Source organism: Aethalodelphis obliquidens, unplaced genomic scaffold, assembly GCF_003676395.1.
Source record: "Aethalodelphis obliquidens isolate GAN/ISIS:26980383/991018 unplaced genomic scaffold, ASM367639v1 scaffold3, whole genome shotgun sequence".
In the NCBI taxonomy this organism is placed as follows: Eukaryota; Metazoa; Chordata; class Mammalia; order Artiodactyla; family Delphinidae; genus Aethalodelphis; species Aethalodelphis obliquidens.
This window is the reverse complement of record NW_020837947.1, coordinates 81,607,008-81,621,156: the sequence shown is the minus strand read 5'-3', so window position 1 is coordinate 81,621,156 and position 14,149 is coordinate 81,607,008. Positions and strand designations below refer to the sequence as shown.

At 39.3% G+C, this 14,149-nt stretch overlaps 1 protein-coding gene across 1 annotated transcript in view; it reads left to right on the top strand.

Annotated features, from left to right (window-relative positions):
• COL19A1 (collagen type XIX alpha 1 chain) overlaps nucleotides 1-14,149 on the top strand; it is a 349,797-nt gene that overhangs the window by 291,705 nt on the left and 43,943 nt on the right. Inside the window, exons 23-33 of the mRNA XM_027093224.1 lie at nucleotides 203-256; nucleotides 955-1,044; nucleotides 1,820-1,864; nucleotides 1,971-2,048; nucleotides 3,621-3,656; nucleotides 3,776-3,829; nucleotides 3,930-3,983; nucleotides 5,043-5,084; nucleotides 9,224-9,328; nucleotides 9,410-9,463; nucleotides 9,712-9,765. Coding sequence (XP_026949025.1) covers nucleotides 203-256; nucleotides 955-1,044; nucleotides 1,820-1,864; nucleotides 1,971-2,048; nucleotides 3,621-3,656; nucleotides 3,776-3,829; nucleotides 3,930-3,983; nucleotides 5,043-5,084; nucleotides 9,224-9,328; nucleotides 9,410-9,463; nucleotides 9,712-9,765 — 666 coding nt within the window. The remainder of the gene's footprint in view (nucleotides 1-202; nucleotides 257-954; nucleotides 1,045-1,819; nucleotides 1,865-1,970; nucleotides 2,049-3,620; nucleotides 3,657-3,775; nucleotides 3,830-3,929; nucleotides 3,984-5,042; nucleotides 5,085-9,223; nucleotides 9,329-9,409; nucleotides 9,464-9,711; nucleotides 9,766-14,149) is intronic.

The window sequence follows — 14,149 nt, the reverse complement described above, 5'->3', positions numbered from 1 at the left end:
CATTACATTCAGGTTACCTCACTTGAAACAACAAGCCACATATTTTCCTTAAGGTTTTTCTCTCTCCAGCAGACCAAAATCAACACGTTCCCAGGTAGTTTGCATGTTAAAATTCTGTTCTCCTGAAAGACTCACAGACAGAAATGTTATTACAATAAGAGATTTTCTAATTGCTCTCTCCCTTTTATTCTGAATTTTCTAGGGATTGCCAGGAGAACACGGTATCCCAGGAAAACAAGGCATTAAGGGAGAAAAGGTATAGCTTCCGTTTCACTCACTTTGTATATTAAGTAGCTGGGTAGGAGGAAGAGACAGAGGGTCATAAGGACACTGAGGGAGTGAAAGGACAGGCCAGGGCAGCTGGGATTGTGCAGGAGATAGATGTTCGCATAAACTATGGCATGAGCGTCATCCCTGGACACTGTGGCAGCCCGGGTTCTGGCACTGAAAATGCAACGTGACAAAATGAACTGCCTTAGAGTTGAAGATCTCAGGACTCAAAAAACCTGTTTCAGGCTCAGCTAACAACTCAGGTATAGACCTAAGAAGTCTCAATCTCTCAGTACCTGTTTCTTGATGTCTACGTGGAAATAGTATTTTAGTACTGAACCATTACTTGGAAATAACTTAAAGAAAACATAAAGGTCATCTAAAGAACTATATGAATAGATTTTTATATTTTTTGCATATCTATTTATACACGTACATACATTTCATGATACTGTAAACCTACTGTAACATAGCTCACCGCAAGATCTAGGTGCACTTAAGATAACAGAACAGTGTCCGCGTGGATTGGACACTCAGTACATATAGTGGAATGAGTGAGCGAATGGGTGAGAGAATGCAGTGTGACTGGCTATGGTGACAACTTAATACTATGGAAACTGCTGCCTCTACACGTCCCACCATGAACATGAGTGATGAAGTGAGAATCTTACCTTGTTTCCTCAGGGAGACCCAGGTGGGATTATAGGCCCTCCTGGACTTCCAGGTCCAAAAGGTGAGGCTGGTCCTCCAGGAAAAAGCCTGCCAGGGGAACCAGTAAGTACCAATCCTTTTACTAACATTTCCTTTGAAAGTTGATTAATTACTGTTTGTGTGTTCCCAGTTTCAGATCACAGGCATAGGAATGTTTAGGTCTGCAGAAAAAGAAGTATTCATCTTATTCTTTAGATCAGAGGTCTAATCTTTTTGGAAATTTGATGCAAGCAAAGGGCTCTCATCTGAAGAAAATGCACACACATGCACCATTTTTCATACAACTTTGGGAGAGTCACAGGTGCCCCTGAAGCTTCTGCAGGGACTATTTAGGGATCTATGAAGCCTAGTAAGGTTTGCTAGTTTTAAACCATAAACCTTCCTTGGACAATATCTTAAAACAGAAGAACTGCCTGAAATTTCCCTTCTAGAGGCTCTGCATATATAGCCATAGGTGGTCATCTTTAAAAAATGTCCTTGTGGCCTGGGCTAATCCCAGGACATAGAAAACTGGATAGCTGGAAAATCCAACCCATATGGCTGTTTCATCTGCCTTTTTTTCTCATCCCCTTTGACCTTTTATATGAATAGTAATAAATAATTCTCAATATCAGATGCCTCATTTTAAAGATGAAAACATCTTACATTTTAAAGTAACTATACAAAATCTGCAGCCTAGTGAAATTTGTGTTCCCTCTTCCTTACTATTTTACAGAAAAGGTTTATTCAAAAAAGATGAAGAGCAATGAAATATTTTTGAGTTATGACTTCTAAGATGTAATTAACCTTTTTAGGAAAAGAAATGTATTCACTTCCTTTTCTCTTCTTTTTCTTTTAGGGGTTAGATGGAAATCCTGGAGCACCTGGTCCGCGAGGGCCAAAGGTAAAAATATCTTAGATAATTTTTAAAGAATTAATAATTAACCAAATATAACTGGAAAATCCATGTCCCTTGAGCCTCACACTAACAGAAGCATCTAATTGCACAGGGAGAAAGAGGACTGCCAGGTATCCACGGCTCCCCAGGTGACATAGGCCCCCCAGGGATAGGAATTCCTGGCCGAACTGTAAGTGAAATTCAATCAAGTTTTTGAAACCCTGTTGACCCAATGTTGTGAAATAAAATCCAGCAACAAATTTGAATATGGAGAAAAGAGTGAAATGGTCAGAGGAGATACAAAAAGTGCTAGTCAGAGAGCAAGAATTAATGGGCTTTGTGGTTATATCCTAAGCACAGATGGTACCCACTGTTTATTGACTTACAGATGCTAATCACTAATCACGTACACTGATTTTGAATTAGAAGAAGTTATTTAACACTTTATTCCTCCATTCTATATATTTAAAAGTACAAATGAGTGTAAGATTATGAGAATGCCCAATATTAGGATATTATATATTACTGTTTGTTTTTAATTAGAATAAAATGAAAAGTTACTTTTAAAGTGAATGGAGTGCCTATAAATGAGATGATATCAAAAATCTCTATGTAATATCTTAGAGAAGAGAGAATAGAGATAGTTTTTGATAGTTAAGACACATAATAGAAAGTTTTTTGACGTGTTTTAGCTATAAGGGTAATAATGATAATAATGACCATTGTATGCATACTTGTGGACTAAATAGCAGTAAGAGATAAAACTTTTTATTTACTATGAAAAAAGATAAAAGATTTTGGGACAAGAAAAGTGAAATAGATGGTTATCCCAAAGACATTAATTTGGGGATTGGCCTTGAAATGAAATTATCGTGAGAGGTAAAAGAAGATGTAAATGGTGAATGGTTATATTGTGTGTGGTTGGTGTTTGATTTTCCAGGGTGAGAATATAAAGACCCCTGGAGATGGGAGATTAAACAAAGTAAAAAAGTAGGTCAGGAAATTATTAGGGGAGTGAAGGAGGTTGAAGCGAAAAATAACCCAACAAACCAAAAATAACTTAAGCACACGGTATAAATAGAAAGGAAGCAAAAGGTAGCTTTGACAATAGGAATATTTATTTAAAAGTAAGAAGGGAAAAGGCAAGGAGCAGGTAGTGAAGCCAGGTGCCGAGACCCCAGCTCTTTACTCACCCAGGTGATCAGTCAGTTCCTTATCCAGGGGTCCATGGTCATGAGATAGGGATGGATCTGTCATCATTAGGTTCACTGATAATCTCCCAGCCTCATTTCAGTTACCCCAAATTCCAGTTTTCTAACATAGAAAAGAATAACTGAAGTTTTGTTTCCAATTCCTGTCAGTGAACACTGGTTCTGGCAATTTCTTCAGAGAAATGACTCCCAGTAAAAAGCAGGAAGGAGAGGAAGCCCCAAGCCGGTTACCCTGTGGCCGGCCAGTGTCTAGCAGACAGAACTTGGGCATGTTGTTTGTGCGCCCGTGAGTGGGCAGGGACCAATGGCGGGCTCAGGGGCGGCCCAGGCGTCTGAACACAGTTACGGTGGTGCTTCCAGCACTGCATCTGGTCAGGTGTTCACCTGCCACCCAGAACTCTTGGCCAGCTTTGCAGAGAGTTTTCAGAGTGTGCAGGGTGGCAAGCCCTGTTGTCCACTATGTAAATTACAGTACTTGGCCCTTTATCCCACTTGGGTAATCTATGGACATTCCCAGCAGAATTCTGATCACTAAATCTCCTTCTATTCAGGGCTCCCAAGGCCCAGCTGGAGAGCCAGGGATTCAGGTAAGCTACTTAACCAAGTTATCTGGCACAGCAAATCCATCTTGCTGACTGGGGCGGGGGGGGGGGGGGCAATTACTAAAAGACTATCCTTATAAGTAACTATTTTCCCCGTTTACCAGGGTCCTCGAGGTCTCCCTGGGTTGCCAGGAGCTCCAGGGACCCCAGGGAATGATGTAAGGACAGTTTTTACCTACTTCCCCTCTCCCCCACACCTGCTTTAATCTGAACCTGTGCCGAGGTGCAAAGATTTGAACATGCTGCTTCTGTTTTCAGGGAGCTCCCGGGAGGGATGGAAAGCCAGGTCTGCCAGGCCCCCCAGGTGACCCGGTATGTTGACACACTGTGCCTGATTTATGTATCTTTAATGCACGCAGCAGCCTAACAGCCTACCAAGCAAGTTTTGCTGTCCGGACTAATTAGAATGTTCAGTGACTGCTTAGTGATTTTGTTTATCCCCACTTTTTTGTAGAGGGGAAAAAAATTCAAGCTACATCAGCATTTTTGTGTGTGTGACGAATACTTATTTCCTGAGGGTATAATTCAGCTGTGCAATTTTTTGCCCCAAGCTGAACCTTGGTGTATAATGTCTCAATCCCATGGAAAATTGAGTTAAAATACATAGCCACGGATTCTGTTCTTTCTAATGCTAGTGACAAAATGAACTTCATTTTTCTAAATGAAAGTCTGCGGGTAAGTTTCCCACAATATGGTACATATCTATTGATAAGGTGGCTTTAAGAATGCTGAAATGGTTCAATTACAAAACTGGCTTGAGTAGGCTTTTCAGAACAGGTTTAGGCACTAAATGGGTGTTCCAAAGTTTTATTTTAGGTTAAACCTTGCTTTGAGTGACAGTGAAATCCCTTTAAATAGCCTCCAAATTGGCAGTTATAATTTAAGAAGCCATATGGTATATGACATTGTATTAAGAATGTTGTATAATAAAACCCAAATCTGGCCTCTCGGTTCTGAGTCTCATGAGTCCTTCTACACCATTTGAGCCTCATGTGCCATTATAAGTTACATGCAGAGGCGTATCTTGGCCTTTAACTCCCTCGCTGAGTGAGTCATGTGTGTATGTGTATTGACTGGGAACCTTTAAAGCATTACTGGGGTTTACGGTGTCTCTCTGAAAGGACGCTTTAAGACACGAGGCCAACGCACTGCCCGAGTCCTGTGTCTGTTTCTGGATAGGAAGCATCATGTTGGCCAACCATCCTGATGGTGAGGCTCTTCTAAGCCCTACCATTTGTCACCATGGTGACAAATCTCAGCTGGCCTGGTGTTTTGAGGGAAAACATCTACATTCATTATGTTTGTATTGTACTGTGTGCCTGTATATGTATAATTACATGCCTTGGGGTTTTTTTTTCTCCTTATCCACAGATTGCACTTCCTCTCTTGGGAGACATTGGGGCCTTGTTCAAGGTACTCTGTGGCTATGTAAGAAATTATGTGTTAACTTCCGGGAAAATTCAGAAAGGAAATCTTTACAAGAATTTGAGTTAATTGCTTAGCCTGAATTAAAATTCAGTTTCTTAATGGCAGAACATCTTTCAGATAGAAAAAGGAACACGTATCTGTATATGTCTAGTGCCACTTACACTAATTCCCCACTCTCTTCTCTACCAGCCTCTCATTTTGGGTGTGGAGGAACAGGGGGGCAGGGGAGGAGGTGGTAGTTCTGAGATGAGCTGCAGGAGAGGAATGGTGTCATTAGCACCCTTGAGTAGATGTTTTCTCTCTGCAGCAATAGCTTTCTCTTAACGGTGTTTGCCCAGCCAGGCTCATCCCTGTGAAACCCAGTCCTCCTCGCGCTATCTGCCCTGGCCAGTCCAGGATGCAAAGCAATGCTGCTCAATAAACAGCTAGCTTGCAAGGCTGAGTTTTTATGTCACGGGATTTTACAAAGTGAGCTACAAAATTCCATAGCTGACGGTTGCCCCAGCACCTGTGACTCCGTTAAATAAAAATGATCTCTACCTGTTATCCACCTCACAGGGAATTAATCTTGCCACCGTTTTTCTTCTCTAATACTTTCCTCTATTTTGTTTGTAAAACAGATGGGGGGAGGTTGATAATAGGACACCTGGAGGTTGTGTATTTGCATGTTTCTTTGTGGAATGCTAAGACTGAACCCAAATGAAAGTCTGTCCCTTTATATTCCACTCAAACCTCATGTGTCGTATCTGTCAATGTATGAATGGACAGTATATTTGTACACACACACACGAGCTATGTGTGTGTATATGTGATCTATTTTATATTCCCAGCATTTAACCCAATGGTTCCTGCAACGACTTACTCAATAGTAGGCAGGCAGGAATATTTGTTGAATTGAATTCACAAGACATTTACTAGAATTCTAGTAAATATATTTGTCAGGTGATAAAGGTTTTGAGAATAGTATATGAATATAAATGTAAATGTAGATATAAATCTAAATATATAGAGGGGGGGTTTTAAGACTTTCAAAAGCTAACATTTTCTCATAAGTCAAAAAATAGGGGCTTCCCTGGTGGCGCAGTGGTTGAGAATCTGCCTGCTATTGCGGGGGACACGGGTTTGAGCCCTGGTCTGGGAAGATCCCACATGCCGCAGAGCAACTAGGCCCGTGAGCCACAACTACTGAGTCTGTGCGTCTGGAGCCTGTGCTCCGCAACAAGAGAGGCCGTGATAGTGAGAGGCCCACGCACTGCGATGAAGAGTGGCCCCCGCTTGCCACAACTAGAGAAAGCCCTCGCACAGAAACAAAGACCCAACACAGCCCTAAATTAATTAATTAATTAATTAATTAAGAAAAAAAAGAGGAAATCCTATTTTTTTTAAAAAATAGTATTTATGGGGGCTTCAGGAGTATCTTATGTTTATTGAGTTATGATTACATGCCAGGCAACACACTGCTTTACTTATATCATCTCACTTAACCTGCGCAAGAATCCTATGAGTTCAGGCTGTGGAGTTTCCCATTCTGTACACGAGAGACCTAAATTCTGAGGAGTTAAGTACCTTGCTCAGAGTCACACAGCCAGTAAGTGTGACATTAACACAGGAGTGCAGGTCCTCAGACAGTCAGTCTCATGTTCCCTACGAGGGCAGTGATGCTGGAAATGGCAGGATTGTAGGAGTTATATCATTGCGGAACAGTTAGGGCTCTTTAAGGATCAAAAAAAATTATTGACTATCCTGATAGGCTGTGGCAGCTCCCACTACAGACAAAAAGACTGCAAACAGGCTCTGACAGGGAAAAGAACCAGGGCTCCGATGGCCTCAGACATGGAAGTAGTCAACAGTTTCACCAGGGCAGCATCCCCTTAATAAATGCCCTTGCCGGGGTCCAGACCCAGCATCACCTCATGGAGGTTTTGAGTCTCAGGGGAGCCAGTTGGCAAGAGGTGGGCAGGACCCCTGACTGAGTCCCAGCAAGCTGTATTCAGTAGAAGAGAAGCATGTAGTTCCCCAAAGCATATGGGAATTTTAATCCTAATCCTGTCATCCAGTACATTAACTGTCCCACTCTGTCTTAAAGTCTTTAGCGGACTTGATCGTCCTGCTTTCTGTTTTCAAAAACGGTGTTTGAATAAAGTGTTGAAAAGAACTGACATATTTCCCAGCCCGAATGATGTATACCTTCAAAGACCTTCCTCCAGGTTAATCTGTGTATCAGTCCTTCTTTGAACGAGCTTGTGTATTAGCTAATAACTGCGTCTTTATCCTCTTCGTGAGAAAAATCTTAAAAGATTTTTTTTCAAGAACCTTAATGAAATCCACTTTTCCTTCATTTACCATTCTAGTAACTCTAACCTAAAGAAGATGAGGTCAGTTTGAAATGACTCTAGAAAATCCTATTGACTCGTAATTATTTCCATTTTTTATGTTTTATTAAAACAATCCTGAAACTACCACAACATTGTAAATCAACTATACTTCAATAAAAATCAATTGACTAATCCATCCTAAAATGTTACTTATATACAAAGTAGAAATAGACCCACAGACATGGAAAACAAACTTATGGTTACCAAAGGGGAAACGGGCTAAGGGATAAATTAGGAGTTTGGGATTAACATATGAACACTACTGTATGCAATAGATAACCAACAAAGACCTACTGTAGCACAGGGAACTATGCTCAATATTTTGCAATAACCTATAGGGGAAAAGAATCTGAAAAAAAGATATATATGTATGTATAAGTGAATTACTTTGCCATTTACCTGAAATTAACACAACATTGTGAATCAACTATACTTCAGTAAAAAAGCAATCAATTGAATAATCCATTCTAAAATGTTACTATATATTGATATGCCATGTTATAATGTCTACAGATACAGTCGACATTCTTTATACTTTTTGAAATATGCAAAGCTTTTTGGTTCTCTGAAGTCCTCAAGCGTCTCTACCGTCACAGTTTTTCAGATTGAGTAGGGGTGGTTCTACAATTATGTACGTGTTTCTTAACTCCTGTACCAGCACGTTAGCTCAGCGGAATGCTCCTAGTGGTAAAATTAGTTTGGGAAACTTTGCACATTCCAACTCCTTCTCATGTATTCCAGCTCTAAGAAGGACAACCACAAAGAGAACTGTTCTGACCCAGCATTTCTTAGGCAAATTGCCTCAGAACCTTTTCAATATCATACAAAATTAGTCCTCCATGGAGCATATGTTTGGAAATCAAACTTGTGCTGATATACACTGGGTCAAAAATACTGAACTTCATGGGCTTTCTTGCCAGCTTCCCATCAACGGCAAGCTTCCATTCCCTCTTCATGTTTAAGGATTCTTCCCTTTGGTTAAAAAGATGGAAGAATTGAGACTTAGGTTGTCCTACCTTTGGTCAATTGTTAAATTTAAGCTGTCTCCCCCACTCAGTAGTCCCTATTTTATGCCTTTCCTGATCATATTTTTATAACAGTTTATTTAAAAATAAGCCTCTGTAGGCTTTATGTGCTAAGAAGTTTATCTTGTGAGCTCAGATACCTAAATTGAAGCCTTTGCAGATCAGCTAAAGATTACAGAGAAGGCGATGGAAAGGTGATTCCACTTATATTTCCTATCTGCACTTGGATTTGACTTAGAAGTCAAGTCCCAGTCGCTCAAATAATTGTTTCCCGCGTGAGTGTTTCCCCTAACAAATAAAAGGTTAGTAAGCTGTGTTTAGGGCTCTCCAACTGATTGGGCTCTCGAAAGGGGAAATCCTTTCTTCACAGCTTTCTTTCTTTCTTTCTTCCTTCCTTCCTTCCTTCCTTTCTTTCTTTCTTATGATTTATGCTATTGGTTTCATGAGCTCTGTAATCTTGCTGGTTATTCCAAACTTTATTGCCACCTCTCTTTTTAAACATGCTGCTAAGCAACTGAAACTCTGTGTTCTTGACTTATGAGTTTATCTTTTAAAATAGTTTTTGCCTCCCCAAAAGTAGTCTTTCAAATTGAATAAATTAAGTTTCTGAAAGTAGAATGACATACCAATGGCTATCACTCAACTCTCACAAAAGTTCAAATAGAAGGTCAAATCCAATCAATGAATAATGAATCTCCAGTGACCTTATCTCTGTCTTCATTAGAACTTCTGTGGCAACTGCCAAGCCAGTGTCCCTGGGCTGAAAAGCAACAAAGGAGAAGAAGCAGGTGCCGGTGAGCCCGGACAGTTTGATTCTGTAGCCCAGAAGGTAAGAAGGGGGCTAAGTGTTGGTGGACCCTGGAGGTGACCCATGGTGCCTTCTCTCAGCTGTGACTGCTCTGTCCTCTAGGGCGATGTCGGGCCGCGAGGTCCTCCAGGAGTCCCAGGCAGAGAGGGACCAAAGGTAAGGAAGTCTCTCCTCTGTGCAACCTTTAATTCAGGGTAAAAAAAAGAAATACATTTTAAAATACAGTTCTTTTTCTAAAACTATTTTGAAAAAGTGGTGTAAAAGCCATTTGCAGATGTCATTTATTCTTTTCCCCCGATTCTGTCCAAATGACATGCCCCAAGTGTCCTGAGAAGAGATATGTTCATTTTCCCAAAAGATGACAAAATGACTGAGTGTACTAACTAAATGTATTGTGTCTCTAGGGGAGCAAAGGAGAGCGAGGCTACCCCGGGATACGTGGGGAGAAAGGCAATGAGGTAAAAGGCTCTTCTCTAATCATGCAGCCCTACTGTTGATTCTTTCCATGTGACACAACAAAAGGACATCAATTTTCCATATCTCATGTTTGATGCTAAACAAATAGAAACAAAGACAGGTTTTTTCCGAGTGTTAACACATTTAAAATAATACGTCGATGCTTATTTTCAGTGATCCAGTTTCTGAGACAAGGGAATTCAAACACAAAGTTAACATAGCAGTTACTACGTTTCTGTTTTCTCATAGCAGGTAACAATTCCAGCTCTCTCAAGATAAAGCAAGAAGAAAGAGGAAAAGGAGATTTACTGAAAAGAATCCCAAAGTAGCTCATAGAATTGAAGGGATAGTTAGCAACCAGCCTAGGGATAGGGGCAGCTCCAGAACTCAGCAGAACTTCCCTGGGCCGCTGCTGTAACGTGACTCAGTTTCACTGACCTTGGTCTGTTTGTATCTCTGCTCAACTTTCAAACTCTTGGGAGGAAGAAAAGAAAAAACTATCAAATGGGTCTGCTTGGACTGGTTTAAATCAGCTGCCCACCCTCCCACCAAGGTTCAAAGTCAAATGTGCTCTTGAGATGGTGGCATAATTTTCTGACTCTCAGCCACACTGATGCTCAGGATAGCATTCTTTCCTGCATAATTCACATGAACTCTTAGGAAAACCAATTAGGATGATGAATTCTTGTTAGTTTAAACAGTTTTGATACTAATAACTCTTAATGAAAGTAAGTAAGCCATCTAGTAACCTTGATGTTAGTGCAGAAAATCAAAATGATATAAAGTCGATCTTTTTTTTGAGTTGGAGTTATATATTTCACATTATAAATTATCATCGTTGTTATTGTTTTTAATTAACATGGATTCTATCCAAGAAAACTGTGAGGATTGGCTTGGTTTTTGTCCAAGTTAAAAATTGAAGAGCAAAGAAATACAACATTTCTTTTCATTTGTAAATAAAACAGTAAAGGCATTTTATTTTCTAAATAAGGAAGAGGTGTTGAGCTTTTGCGTCTTCATGCTCCACAGAAAGTTGCACTTTGTCTGATTTTAATAGTCTAACAGCTTTTAACTGCCTAGGCTCAAGAAGTAGGCTTTAAAGGCAATTGAGAATGTAATAACAAAAAGATCAGGAAATAATTGGAATTCAGGCTTTTTCATAAGTGACTCTGAATTAAATTTATTAGAAGTTAACTTTTATTGATTCTTCAGAATCCTTAGCACTCCTGGTGAACTGCAATCCCTCCTTAATCACTATTTTAGTGTGCTTCTCCTTAAGTACACCTTGCTGGGTCTTTAACACAGCGTACACAGACTTTGCACAAGACACTTAGACAATTCCAGCTAGTTCAGGAGGAGATTCTCCACTGTTTCTTCACATCACATGAATAGTATGAATAAACCTGAAGTAACATACTAGCTCAGTTGGGCCTCTGGGGGGGTAACGGGGCAAGGCAGCTTGTCCCTCTCAGGCAGGTGGGAAATATTGAATATTATCTTGTCTTCCACTTGGACTCAGATACTCGCTTAAATTTTAATCTGTTGATTTGTTTAAGTGAATGAAACTTTGCCCAAGAACATATGTATTTCCAGCTGGCCAATAAACTATACTATTTTAATATGCATATAATATCTAATCATACAAAATCTAAGATGTCTGTTCTACCCTTAGTGGAAAAGATGCAGAAGGACACCCTGTCTCTTTGAGGAATTCCCAATTATTATTTAATAATTATCCAATGGTCGATTTAATCCATTTGGGAACTTAAAGAGAGGAATTGCCTTTCGGTTTATTGCACTTACGAAAGTGACATTACCCTCAACGGTTTTTACAGGTGTTGTTTCACAATGCAAGGTAGCAAATTAGCAGATGCTGATAGAACACAGACTTACCTCTCATAGTCAGAGGGAATTCTTGCTTGGAATACAGGTCTTTCTACAATATTTTAGAATAATAATTGATAGATAGGACAGGAAAAATACTGTCAGCCATAAGTTGTAGCAATGGAAAAATAAATATTCTTGGTAGCAACTGAGGTAGGACTTGCAAAATCAAAATACCAGAATAGGGAAAGAACTTAGCTCTAATGATCCTTGACTATGCAGTAAATTTTAATTTGTATTTTAGTTTGGTACAATATGCTAAATTGACTGTCCTACTCTTTAATAGGTATTTGTCTTCTTTAATGACCTTTCTTGTCTTGTAAAATTACCTGCTTGCCCTTTATACATCCATAGTAACTTTTACCCTTACTACAGAATTTCAGCTTGTTCAGAGAAAGATGGCTGAGAATGATTTCTTTTTATTTATGGACTGAGGTTTACTTTAAAGTTTAATGTGGTCATCAAAGGTTAATGAGTCCCAAGCTTATAAACTGGACTACCTAAAGACTCACTCAGCATCTCTAGACTGATTCAGTGTTGAGACTAAAAGTAGCAAAAAAAAAGAATACATATGAACACACATATCTTATACACGTACATAGAGAATTTTATGGAAATGTGGGTGTTTTGAGATAAAGCAATTTGTGGCATAGCATTTATAATCTCCAGACATTTAGAGATCCATTCCAGAAGGAAATTTGTTTCCTTTCCACTTATAACCCCATATACAAGTTAATGGTGGGGGAATAAAAAGAGTCAATACAACATGACAATGTGTACCGCCCACAAATGCACATGCGCGCACACACACACGCACACACACACTGAGCGTTGCCGGTGAGGATGATACCATCTTGAAGAGAGTATATGTCCACATTAACACAAGTATACATAAGATTTTACTCAAGACTCTTGTTACATGAGGAATTTCGGCACCTTCAAGGAGAGCCTTTCCAGCATTTCTTCACCTCCCATCACATGGAAAAACCTGAAGGAATATATGATCCCATTAGATGTCCCATTAGATGGACAGACCTGACAGAGTTTGGTCCTTAATCCCATTGATGCAAAGAACCTTGATCCTGTAGAACTTTGTTCCTCTAGAGTTCCCATAGATAACTATGTAGCAATTTTCCCATGGTCACTTCACCTGATATTTATAATATGTATAAAATGCATATTTCATCACAGTAAAGGGTAAAGGAATTTATTATAACAATGAATGGTTTGGCACTATAAAAGGATTACTCAGTAAAGAAAATTCAATCCTGAAAAAGTGGAACCGTTCAAAATAGAACTTGGCACGTCATATGGTTATGTGAAATAATAAATGGGTATTTAAAAGTATATTTTTCCCATTGTAGAAATCATCTGAGTTCCTTATAGAAAATTTGAGAAATACACAAAAGCACTAAAAAGACAAAAGTTATTCCTATTTGTACTTCTCCGACTGTTGGTAAAAGTCAGATTGTTGTCCACAACCCCTCATCCACAATTCCAAAGTTCAAATGCCTCTGAAAACCCGGGAAATTTTTCCCAAGTTTGCAGCAAATTTATTTGGCAGCAAAGTCTAACCTGAAGTCATATGGAGCTAGTCTATTTATCCCACTTGGTGAGACTATCATATGTTTTGCTATAGAAATATTTGTGTGTTTATTAGCAGGTGCTGCCTCAGGTGCCATGGGAGTGTTATGTAATATCCAGTATGAGCACTGTGTTCCCTTTGAAACAAATCTGAAAATTCAGAACGCTGAAACACACCTGACACTAAAGTTTCCAGATAAGGCATTATGAGCCTCTACCAGGCTCATATTTTATGAAGTGCATTTCTAATTTTTTAATAACTTGGACCTTTATGTAACATTTTGCAACGTTTCCTTTTCTTTGTTATTCAATCGCTTTTGAAACATGATTTTAACAGTTGCAAAATATTTCATATTATGGATTTTATGTAACTTATTTAACTAATATTCTTTTGCTGACTTACTTGGTAAAGGAACAAATTAGTTACACGAGTTATCAGTTAATCTTACCAATTCTTCTTTGAATATATAAATGTATCCAGTATAATTAGCATGACACTACAAATCTTAGGCGGGGCCTAAGAAGCTCTCTCTTCACTTTTACCTTTAAGCCATTAAAGGGTTATAAATTTAAATTCGCCGATGAGCTGTATTTCTTATAATGAACTGGCCGGCTAAACTAAATACTGTATCATAAAACAGAGTCCGTTGCTCCACCAACTGAAAGAAGCATTAGTGTAACCATGTATTTCTTTGATGGCATTCTGCTCATCTGAAATTTGTATTTTCATGCTTTAGCAGTGCCGGCTTCTCAGAGCTGGCTATTGTCAACGGAGGGGCTCTGTGAGATCAGAAATGTTCTGTGAATCACCAACACATTAAATTATGTTTGTAACGAATTCCATGTCGTGGCATTTTAGCTCGCCATCCTTACTCTTAGAAAACGGGTGTTTGCAGATGACAAATGTGTTTCTTGATT